General features: G+C 35.0%; 1 protein-coding gene across 1 annotated transcript in view; it reads left to right on the plus strand.

Moving 5' to 3' along the window:
- Positions 1-359: 359 nt before the first annotated feature.
- IPO11 (importin 11) overlaps positions 360-12,376 on the plus strand; it is a gene marked incomplete at its 5' end in the record, with an annotated part of 61,818 nt that continues 49,801 nt past the window's right edge. The window contains 10 exons of the mRNA XM_008936435.1: positions 360-492; positions 1,418-1,476; positions 2,320-2,368; positions 3,912-3,982; positions 5,346-5,538; positions 6,811-6,963; positions 7,210-7,253; positions 8,109-8,199; positions 10,475-10,522; positions 11,153-11,258. Of these exons, the coding sequence (XP_008934683.1) occupies positions 360-492; positions 1,418-1,476; positions 2,320-2,368; positions 3,912-3,982; positions 5,346-5,538; positions 6,811-6,963; positions 7,210-7,253; positions 8,109-8,199; positions 10,475-10,522; positions 11,153-11,258 (947 nt within the window). The remainder of the gene's footprint in view (positions 493-1,417; positions 1,477-2,319; positions 2,369-3,911; positions 3,983-5,345; positions 5,539-6,810; positions 6,964-7,209; positions 7,254-8,108; positions 8,200-10,474; positions 10,523-11,152; positions 11,259-12,376) is intronic.

Here is a 12,376-nt window from a genome sequence, read left to right on the forward strand (position 1 = left end):
TACATATTATAACATAAAATATATTTAAAATATATTTCTGTGGCCATATTTAATGAAAATCAGATGAGAAGGGAGCCATACATAGTTAAATCTAATGTGGTAGAGTCATAGAGGAAGTAGTTAGGGAAGCAAGTGAGTCTATCATAACATCTTCAAACTGAGACAAGATATTTTTGTGGAAAACATCTTTGGATCAGTACAACCAAGTCACGACAAAGCAAGTGTAACACTGTGGCCTGTGATACACAAGAAGATTAAATAATTTAATGATCTAAACTGGTCTTTGAAGTTTGTGAATTTATTTGCTATAGCCAAATTGAGGAAATCAAATACGTTTTTGGTCTTTCTTCCTTTTGCAGCTCGCATCAGATATTTATAGCTTTGCGTGTTCCTTATGGAATCATCATACTGATACGTTCCTGCAACAAGCTTTTACAGGGGATGAAGCAGCAGTCACAAATTCTCTAGAAAGAACCTTGTTGTCATTGAAAGGTAATAATATAGATTGATGTTAAATACACGGAATCAATTAAGTTTCTTCACAGTGAACAAGGAAGACTTCTTTGGTGAAGAGTTAGCATTCTTTGATAAAGCTGTGCCTACTGGGAAGACCAGTGATCTTGGTTGATTTAGCTCGGTTTATTTAGCAGCACAGGAGGAGGATTTTTCACACAGAAGTGGGAGAAGGTGCTCTTGTTTCTCTATGTGTACCATTCTACTACATGTCATAAGGAGTCCAAGTCTAGGAGGTGGGAGAGTGGAGGGCATAGCAAGATGCTTTGTGCGTTGTAGTTTAGGGTTGCATCTGTCTGTCTTCAGGCGCTTAACTCAGGAAGCTGAGCTGTGAGTTTTGTTGTGTTAAATTTACCTTGGTACAGTGATGAGGTAGCTTTAGTAGTCACTTTAGATCTCAGGTTGATCCTCAAGTACTTATCGCTGGGATGAATATGTATCCTCATTGTACTTTGCTGCTTTGAAAATTTGAGGTGCCTCTGTGTGTTGCTTTGCAGTGTAGATGATACTTTTCTTGATTTGCTTCAGAAGGTGCAGCATGCTAGTTGTCCTAAACCTGAGAAAATTCATAAGATGGCTTGTGGCCCCTGGTTGACTTCACTTGGCCCTTTTCCTGCTCTAAAACCTTTCAGAGGTTGAATAATGAGAGCTTTGGCAGAATTTTTCTCAATTCAGTAATTCTCAGAATTATTTTCATTAATCTACACATAATGTACTGAATTTTTAAGTAATTTCAACAAGATTAGACTCATGGTGGAGGCATCCGGAGGCCCAAAATTGTATTTATTTTTTAATATGGAAAAGTGGAGGAAAAGCACAGCAACCATAGTTGTAATCATATTCTGAAATCTGTTGGAAGAAGGGATGTAAAGTATCTACCCAGTAATTTTTTTTTTTTTCCTAGTGCTTCGTAAACTGACAGTCCATGGATTTGAGGAACCTCATGGGCGTGTAGAGGTGATGGTAAGTGACAATCTGTTTTTAGTTCTGGGTTAGAAATCCTTTGTGGTCATTTCAGGTGTTGTTAGAGCTATGTTTAAAAATCATTGAAAGGCACACATTAGTGTTAAGTGAAAGAGGATCAAGCAACACACTTTCAAAGTTGTGGTCCTACCAGTTAAGAACTGTCAGATCCTAGATAGATAAACACCGTGACACTAATGGTGTAATGTTTAAAAACCAGAAAAGGTACCCTTTACAATTTAATTTACCAAATGATAGTGGTGGTCCCTTTGCCTACTAAAAGATGTCTTGTATGTATTCTCCGCCATCATTTGAAGAGGATGTTTTTGTTTAATGATGAAAGTAAAAGTGTATTTGTCCTGTCAAATTCTATTGATAGAATTTGTCTAATTGAGATAAAAGCCTGTGGTATGCAGCCCATGCAGTGGGCAGAAAAAATAAAGAGACTGAAGCATCTCACTTAACCCCAAACACTGCGTGTTTTGCTGGAGCAGACTGGTACCTACAGCCTACATCCTGAACCTGGAGTTGAGAAAGGAAAGAACTGGATAAGCAGATGGTGAAGCATATGTCTCTGTTTACCTACACCTCCTACTACAGATGCTATGCTGCTTGTGTGGTACTAGTAAGGTTCTTTTGGATCATCTATGCAGTCTGCTAGCTAACTACTTGTTTCATGAAGGAATTGTTCATGTAGGGTATTCGGTTCACTCTAATTGGTAAGGTGATGTCTGAGCTGGTAATGCATCTGAACTGACTTAAGTTTGTCTCAGCTTTCTTCTCATAGCACAGTGCAAAATAAGCTTAATCTTTAAAAGCAACACATACTTTTACTTTTTTCAGGGTTTTCTACATGCAGTGTTTGAACGGCTGAAGCAGTTTCTGGAGTGTTGTAAGTATCTGGTTATTTTTCCTTGTGTTGTTAGGGTTAGAAGCTGGATGAAAACCTACAGTTTAGTGCATCGTAAGTAATCGTTTAGGTGCAGGGTATTTTTTAATAAGCACAAAGCTATTACTTTAAATGATGCCGAAACTGTTGAAAAGGACCAGTAAAAATGTTCTTCTATGTCAACAGATTAAAATCCCATGAAAGTTGGCACAATAACGCCAACGGAAATTAAAAAAATCTTAAGCCATGGGTTTGACAAAGTATCCACATTAAAATATTTGGGTGCTACTAAAATCCAGATCTTGAATTTTCTTCTTTGGGAGAGTTGATGTTTTTACTTTTTCCTGGAGTTTGCCTTATTTTTTTGTACATGTCAGTTGGGAAGGAAGACCACATTCAGCTCTCTGTACTTTATAACTGGTCGAGTAGTAGTCTGAGACAAGCAACCACATGTTTATATAGTTGACAAAAATATAAGCATGATTGGCAGGTGTGTCAGCCCTAGCTTCTTCAGGGAAGTTGACTGGAGCAAGAAAAAAAAAGATGTTTGACAGTGTTACATCTGAACTCATTCCTCTTTTCTTGCTTATACATTTGTAGTAGACCTGGAAGAAGCCATTCATTCTGTTAGGTCATTCTTTTTCAACAATCCTTTTTGTGAGAAAATACATCTAAACTGAATAGAATAAGCTTGTGATATAAATGAAGGTACTTGTCTCAGAGGCCCACACTTACCAGAGAGAAGCTGATCTGAACTTGGAACCTCGTTTCTAGAAAAGATGGAAACTCTCTCTGTGTTTGATGATAGAATAAAATACCTTTTTTGCTCTTCTAAAATGCAGACTTCTTTGTTTGTAACTGTTTATCCCTTATAATATACCATAGTCATATTCTTTTTGGCAAGATAGTTGACTAGCTGAACCTTCCTTTTCTTACCAGTAAGTTCTTCTGCAAAAGCAGTCACAGCTACCTTACAAAATTGTTGCTGACATTTATTATATCACGTATTTTGCCTCTATACATTCATTCTGTCTCTTTTTGTTTTTCTCTTTTTGTTTTATTAAAACTTTGGGATTTTTGTAAATTCAGAATGTTTTCTAGTGTCCATAGTTATTGTTTAAGATGGATGTCCTAGAAAAGCACATAGTATTCTGTAGTAAAAATATACCATAGTTTTAATAAAAGGACATTTCCGTATTTTAAATATTTATCTATGCTAGCATTTGCTAGCATTATTTTTACTGTCTTTTAACACTGAGTTGTCTGTAATAGTGTCTTGTTTGTTTTTTTTTGTGTCAGTTACAGTGAATTTTGCTGCAGCTGGGAGAAGTAGTTAAAGGTTTATTTTTTCTTCTTCCCCCAGTACTCATTACATTGAATTTGACTTGGAATATATTCTGCTCTAGAACTTTTTTTCTGGCTACTGTAGTCCCTGAATTAAAGATAAAACAAGTTATTCTCCAGTGTTAATTTTTTAAAACTTAGCCCTCCAGAAAAAGAAGGAAAATCTGAAAAAATTATAGTTGTTAAATATCTTATTTACCAGGTAGAAGTATAAGAGCGGAAAACGTGTGCAGAGATCGTCTAGAAAAGACTATAATACTGTTCACTAAAGTGGTAAGTAAATTCTCCTTCCAGTTACTGAATAGTTCAGTGTTCTGGAGGAGCAGTCCCCATACACACACCTATGTGCCTTAAAGCCAGTAGGTTTCAGATCTTCAAGAAGTGGAAAATAGTGCAACCTAAAACTTCCTTGTTGTGGAGTATATTTTTGAAGTTTTTTTTTTTAAGAAAAGGATGTCTTTTTATTCATGCTGATAAAAATTGCAGGAGTAACGAGTACATTTCCTTAGCTCAAAAAAAGTTAAATGCATTCCATAAATTGATTCTTTAGGTAGGGCTTTGCTCAAAGAACAATTCTGAATTTTTTCTAAAACATTGCGATGAGCATGATGAATAAAAGAGATAAATTTGTCATCCTGTATTTTATAAGTAATTAGCTTGCTATTTCTAAGGCCTTGTTATTTCTGCTGAATAACTTGCCACTTTTAGTTTGTTGAAAGAAAATGAACAAACTCATACCCTCTGTAACTTTTGTATTATATAATGCATTTGGAGTTGTCAGCTAGTTCTGTGCAATCATTAATTGTGCACATTATCAGAAGGTAATTGTAGCATTTTCACTTGCTCTGTTTTAAAAGATATAAAGCCTACAGAATTCCCATTGTTTTCAGAATTTATTTTTATTTAAATATACAGCCTGATTGTCAGAAGTGGGAGGCACCTGTTACCTTCAGAATTGAACTGAAGATGCTCTGACCCAACATTTTTAGTCTTTGTTGCAGTAGTTCTTACTCTGAACTAACAAGCAAAGTCTGTTAGGCATGTGCACCTTTTTTTCATAGACTTGAAGAGGAAATACACTTTAATAGATAATTACCTGTAGAAATTCAGATGCAAGAATTTAGGCTTAGGCATTTTTGCAATAGTAAGAGAGGTTAAAGGAATTGACCAGTGCATTCTAGACCACTAGCTGGAAAAGCTGAACTGAAGAAGCAAGTGCTTGTACTGTAGTGGAGGGGGAGAAGAAAGGAAGAAAAAGTTATTTCCCTCTTGCCTCTTTTACTTATAATTCTGATAGGGATGAATTATCTGCTAAAATGTTCAGAGTTTTAAGTATGGCTGTTAAGTTTTCTTATACTGTGTTGCTAAGTGGCATGGTCTAGTTGAAAATAGACATTGTTCCTTAAACTTAAAAGAAAATCTAACTTTTGAACATGAATGGGGAGTTTCAGAGCAAAATAATGCTTCATTAACCATTGATACTGATCTCATTCTAATTTCCTGTCTGTCTTCAGTTTTCTATAATATCGTATAAATTTGAACTTTGTTTTGATAAGTAGTTTATGATATCATTTAAGGTTTGCACAAAAAGTGATTTAATTTCTTTTTCTTGTTCTTCTGCTTACTTAATTTGTAGCTTTTGGACTTCCTGGACCAACATCCCTTTTCCTTTATCCCTTTGGTTCAGAGGTCTCTGGAGTTTGCTGTGAGCTATGTTTTCACAGAGGCTGGCAAAGGAATTGTTTTTGAGCGGTTTATTGTACAGTGTATGAATCTCATTAAGATGATTGTGAAAAATTATGCATACAAGCCATCCAAAAATATTGAAGGTACTGCTCCTATTTACTAAAACCATCTTTTATACCTTGAAACAATTTTCTAGTTGTTCCCAACAGTAAAATTCCCGTAAGCCATTCTTCTAAAGCACTTAACATTTAAGAGTCATATGTTTCTGTCTATATATTAATAATACTTATTTTGATGGTTAAATTATTATTTTATAAAGATATCGACTTCCTAAAGTAATTTTAAATACAGAAAGAGCATGAATATAATTGATGATTGTTTTAGTTGTTATTGAACTGATTTTAAAAGGTATTGAAGTATGGAAGTTTATTTTCCTTAAATGGTTTCATCCAACTTGCCTTGAGAAATGTTTGATAAAATGGGGTGTTTGCTGTGTTTGACTAATGCCAATACTCAAAATTACAGAAACCCAGCAAATTTGATGTGGAGTTGAATATAGAGCAGTTTGTGTTCTGCTTTGTGTTTCATTCTGAATCTTCAAACATTGCTGTATGTATGGATAATGCAAAGTCAAGGGGTAAAAAAGACAACCAACCAAACTAAATCACCTTCTACATTAGTTTGACATTTGGCAATGACTAGATAACAAGTAGCATTCTAAATTAAAAAAAAAAAAAAAAATTGTGTTAAAAAGACTGCACAATACTGGCATTTAAAATTCTTCAAAATGTTGATGTATTTCAGTGTTACACCATAATTTTATTTAGGAAATCAGGATGTCCTAAATCCACTGATGAGTAAGAGAATTTTCTACTTAGAAAATTTCATAGCTGTGTTTCAGTTCTTGAAATAGAAATGTGGGCCCTTGCCACAAGACTATAGTACATTCTGATAAAAGCTATAGGACTTGACTTTTTGAGAACTGAGAAGATGTATTTTTCATAATTTCTGACTGACATACAGTGTTTTAGTTTTATAGCATACAGTATTTTATTTTATTGCTGCTTTCTTTAACTAATATTAACTCTTAAAGAAAGCAGATTCTTTTAAACATTGTATTTGCTTAAAGAAACTAGTTTGGTTCTGAGCTTTCTTGGAGTTCTGTGTGTTTTTACAATCAGTAATGCTAAATTAAAAAAAGAAAAGTCAAAAAAAAGGTAAACAGTTTTTCTTCTTGTCCACATAGTAGCTGAAAAGTGTTGTAAATATTTTGTGAAGCCCTAACAACCCTTGAGTCTAATTGTGCTGTTAGAGAACACCCTTGAAGTAAATTAGTTTAGGAGATTGACTTGCTTAAAAAAAGTTTGACCATTAAGCCACTTACCTGTAATTTGAAATTTTCTGTTCTATTTTAGATAGCAGTCCTGAAACTCTTGAAGCACATAACATCAAGACAGCATTTTTCACATATCCAACACTGACGGAGATATGTAGGAGACTAGTCTCTCACTATTTCCTTCTGACAAAGGAAGAACTTACCATGTGGGAAGAGGACCCAGAAAGCTTCAGTAAGAAACATGTTACACTAACAGCTAAATAAACTGCAGCCAACTACACAAGAGTTTCACATACACATTGGCTCAACAAATTCCTTACTGCTATATTGACTGTTTTGTTTTATAAACAAATGTCCCCTCTAGACTTTGTTTTTTTAACGAGATTTCTCAGTAGTCTGTGGTACCCACATATCTAAATACTAAACTTTATTTCAATTGTAGTTGAAATAATACTTTATTTTCTTTGTGAAATAATAGCTGCAGAAGAGACAGGAGGTGATTCTTGGAAATACAGTCTCAGAGTAAGTGTTTGAATTTGAAAGAAAACCATTCAACTTTTCTGGATGCATTTTTTGATAGTCTTGTAATCAAGAGAGGTGATATGCAGTGTAAAGATAAGCTTGTGCTTTGCAAAAAAAAAAAATCTTTAGTTAAAGTTCTTGAAAATTTGTATAAATTAACTTTGTTCCTTTATCGATGTTCTGCTGTGTTGAAATATACTGGAAACTATGCACTTCATCTTTTAGGAGGGAGGGAAAAGAAGTTTCCTTAGCAGTTGTGTTGTGTATTATCTGATGGTGATTAAACCCAGTAGAAGTTGTCTTCTCTTTGAACTGGTAACTAATATTGGCAGTTATGACTTTGTTAGTAGACATGGTGAAGGGATAAAGTTTCAATTGCACTTGAATCTTCCAATTATCATCACTGTGTTGTGATTTGCAGAGAGATCTTGAAGTTTTTGTTGAGTTGCTTTCATGTTAAAACTGAAAAAAAACCCAACCCTGTGCATCTAGTGTGTTCCAAGTGCAAATGGATATTCAGTCCAGATGACCCAACTAGAGCTAATGCAAAAAGAAACCACGACACACCTATGGTGTGGTCACTGGCTCCACAACACCAGCCATTTCAGGCCACAGACCCATTGTTCTTCTGCCACAGAACTGGCCGATAGATACGGCGATCAAACTCTTGGTAGAGTTAAGCACACTGTATAGTGGGAGGAGTGATATTTCATGTAATACTAAGTTTGTTAAAGTATATTAAATTTTAAACTACAGCATTGGTGCAAGGTATTCAGCATATAAAATTTCAGAATAAGATGAATTTTAATTGTCTTTATTTTGATAGATTCTGAGACAGATTTTTTGATTTTTCAGCCGTGCACGGAAGTTCTTTTTATTGATATTTTCCATGAATATAATCAGACTCTTACCCCTGTGCTTTTAGAAATGGTTCGCAGTCTACAAGGTAGGTTCTTTAAAAAATAAAGGAACTGGAAAATGTAGAATTATTTACATTTGTTTTTATCAAATATTAAAAAAATTGCCTTGTGATATCTAATTTTATATAGTGCATTCAGTCTCTGTTTTTGAAAGGACATGAAAATATTAAATTATTTCTAAAACTACCATAAGGAAAATGCCATGTGTATCTTAGGGAGATAAAACCTTCAGGATTCTATACCTTTTGTCATAACTGCTTTAGATGACAGACAAGGACTGGGGCATTTCTACTTTCATGAGATTTCAGGCTTTCTTGAAGTCAACAAGCTCAGCAAGGGATTACAGTTGGGCTGGCCCCTCGGCAAATGGTACATGCTGTCTGTTAACGGCTCCCCCTTTCCAAAGAGAGAGAAAGGGAATGAAGGAGAGAGACTTACAGATTGGAAAAGAAAATTAGAACAACTCTGATGAAAATAGTAACAGTGCAATGAAATAGATACAAGTATAAACAAAGCCAATATCAAACCCAGCCCCCCTGATGGCGATTCCATCACTGTCACCACTGATACTGTGGGACTGGGGAAGTCCTAAACTGGATCCATCAGTAGATGGGAACTAGATTCAGGAGCTGGATTCTGGAACTGGCTTCAGGAATATGTTAGTCATGATTGAAGGCAGAACAAAGAAAGTCCTTCTGAGACACCAGCTGTTGAAGAAGAAAAAGTTAACTCCTGTCATCCCTTAGCTTTATACTGAGTATGACACATAAAGGATGGGATGGAATGCCTTGTTGGCCAGTTCTGGCCTTTTCGTTCTTCCACAGAGGTATGGCTCTTTACTTTCTGCACCCTTAGTGTGGTACACAAGATTTAGCAGGGATCTTAGTCTACAAAGGAGCAAGTATAAGCAAGAGGGTTTCTACACATACCAATCCTTGGCAGTAACTTAAACATTGAGCATTATAATTTCTGGAATTAGACACAATCTACATAACTAAGCTGCTACCTTCAGAAAGTGTGGTTAGAAGAGACTTAGCTGAAAAGTGAAATTGAAAAGAATTAGTACTGTTCTGACTCAAACCAGGATAATGAGGTTTCAGGCTTACTGGAGAATGGTTATCAAACTCAGTGAATTTCTATATGGTTTTTTTTTTTTTTTTTCTGGGAACTTTCTGTTCAAATGTTCCAAGGCAGTTTGTAGTAATTCTGCCATGTCTCTGCAAAAATCCTAGGAAAAAAACCTTTAGAAGTTCTAGTTATGCTCTAATTTTGGGCACTGTCGAGGACTTCCCAAATCTGAAGAATCTCCTTTTAAAAATCTAATGTTTTTCTGTATGAAGAACAACATCTTCATAGACTGAGGAATGATGAAAGTTTTTATTTTCTTCTATCCTAAAGTGTCATATTGAATTCTGTCCTTTCCTATGATTCTTCACTCCAAAACTAACTTTTGTAGTGGCCATGAAAGATGAGTGGTAACTGTCACTTTGTTTTCCCTGTCACTCCAGCTTTTGTTGTTTCCCCTGTTTCTATCTTACCCAATTTAAAATATTTTATATTTGACCTTAACAGAATGGATGGGTACAATTTATTAAGTAGAAATAAATACTTATTCTCTGAGGATGGTTTCTGACTTCACAGAATCTCTTAATAAAATTCTTTATGTAAGTTAGTTTCAGGATGGCTTGCTGTTCTGTAATACTGGGAATGGTAAAAGGTTCCTTATAACAGGGTTGACAATTATTTTGTGTTCCAAGAATTATGGAAATTAATATTTCCATGCTAAAATTCCATTCTCCTGAATCCCCTAGTAGTGGTTTCTGTATGTTTTGAACTTGAGAGTTACTGTTGGAAGTACCAGCTGATATTAAGAATACCGTAATTCTTATGATGTTGGAAAATCTCATACATTATAAGTACTTCTGCACACATATATAAAGTATATAGGAACTAGGTCTAGAACTCTGTTGGAAGTAGTACCATGTGGTCAAACAGTCTTCAGCAATGTGCAGGTTTTGAGTCTGTGCATTTAAAATAAATGCTTCTGACTTGCTTGCATGTTGCTGTTAAAAATATTCAGCTCAAAGAAGTCAGTCAAAACTGGGGTATGAAAGCCAAGATTTCATTTTAGTGTTATTCACTAAAAAAGAAGTGTTGAAAATGAAATAACTGAGCTTGTGAATAAAACAAAAATAACAGAGCAGTCTTACTTTACAACATACTTACTTCAGGTGTGTAAGTGCAAAGTTGCTTGCATTCTTTTAGTTATACTTTTTTCTTTATTTTATCTTTGCCTTGTAGGGTCTGCCAACATGGAAGATACCAGTGCTATACTGATTAAAGATGCCGGTAAATTAAATTTTACTTTACCTTTGAAGTAACTGAGCCACTTTTGTGCATGTATTTGACTTCTTAAAAGTTCTATGAAGAATTTGCAAGACTTTTTTAAGACATTTAGAAAGTAGGACCTAAATCCTATTTCCGCTTTCACTTGATCTTAGTCTTCACTTTTTTGAAATGTGTATGTAAAAATTTGGTGGTTTTTTTTCAGATTTTTTGTGAAACTCTTAGGCAATTTCCCTTACTGTCTAGTCCTTTCCTCTCTGCAAATAAGTGAGCTACAGTGCTTCAGTGTAGATAGATACTCTGTCCATTTTACAAGTAAGGAGATTTTATGGCAAAAGCATTGTCCCAGACCTCTGATAGAACCACTCTTGATGTTGGAATAAGATTTTCATTGTTCTTATGGCTTTTAACTATTTTCAAGGGTTTGAGTTTTCTTCTGTAGTATCTTGCTTTTACTGAAATTTCCTCCAGATTTTTGTTCACCATCATCTGATAATACCTTTTTTCAGAAAGATATGCTTTGCTTTTTCTTTATCAGGTTGTCAAAAATGTTTTTGAAACTTAGACTAATTTTCTAATATTAACAATTAAACATTTAAGCAAACAATAAGCATAACTGTTATTTTTCCCCAGTGTATAATGCGGTTGGACTGGCTGCTTATGAACTATTTGATAGTGTGGATTTTGATCACTGGTTTAAAAATCAACTGTTAGCAGAACTACAGGTTTCTCATGACAGGTAAACACCTTGGTTTGTTATGCCTTCATCATTTAAATATGAACTGTTGATAGAAATCTGGTAACACAAGATGTCTAATATTTGCAAACTTGAAAAATACTCAATATTTAAACTGATCAGCTAAATGAGCAGAGGTATGAAATACAGATGACTGATACAGTCACAGAAGTGACAGTATTCCTGAAAAATTCTATCTGCATAAGTTACTGTGTGGTGGACACTTCCAGAGTTCTGTAAAAATACTGGAAGTCCCTTCTCTTTCATGTATTTCAGTTGCTGAAACTTAATTAGAACAACGATTTTGCTCATTTAAAAAAAAGATATTTTGACCTTTGAGACCCCAGAGCCCTTTTGGCAGCAAAGTCCAACTGAAATCTGTGAAAATAATAATCTGTAAAAGCGTAGTGTAGGCAAAATAGTGATTTGTTCTTCTCTACAAAGTTAAATACAAGCTCACTGTAGCACTTCTCAATTAATTTTACCAACAGTAAAGTGGGAAATTAAGGATTTGGATGATACTGTAAAGTGTGAATAATTACAGCCTGGTTCTACATGAAAAGTATTCAGCCCATCTGCTGTGGGTTTTCCTTCTCACCGAGGTCCCCTTCACTTGCGTGGTCTTCACAAGAATATTTTCTTGGTGGTTGTTGTTTAGCCTGTATCCGTAGGGTATTTTGAGAAATCGGTTCTGGCATCTGAGTAAAGCCTGAGCTGTCTGTCTCTACAACTGAGTAGAAGACAGTGTTCCTCCCTGTTCTTCAACTGTCACTGTTCCCTCAGGGGAAGGACAGCCACTGCCATTGTGCATGATAATGCCTATCAAATGAGCTCCAAATCACCCTGGGCCTCTGAAGGAGTATCTCCTGGTTTTCTCACCTGAGTCATCAGCAGAGACCCTAATGTCCTTTGAAGAATTTTACTGTGTTTTTTCTTCTACATTTGCAATTCATCTTACCAGACACAATTGTTGTCTGAACTGTAAACTAATTTGTTTGTTAATACCCTGAGAAGCACTATAAGCTGTAAATGATTTTCTGTAATGAGTTGCTAGCCAGCTTTTTTTATTTCCAAATGCCAGTTACAAACTCTTTACAAATGCAGTCCAGTTTCATGTGGAA

The sequence above is a fragment of the Merops nubicus genome, unplaced genomic scaffold, assembly GCF_000691845.1.
Source record: "Merops nubicus isolate BGI_N331 unplaced genomic scaffold, ASM69184v1 scaffold1343, whole genome shotgun sequence".
Lineage (NCBI taxonomy): Eukaryota > Metazoa > Chordata > Aves > Coraciiformes > Meropidae > Merops > Merops nubicus.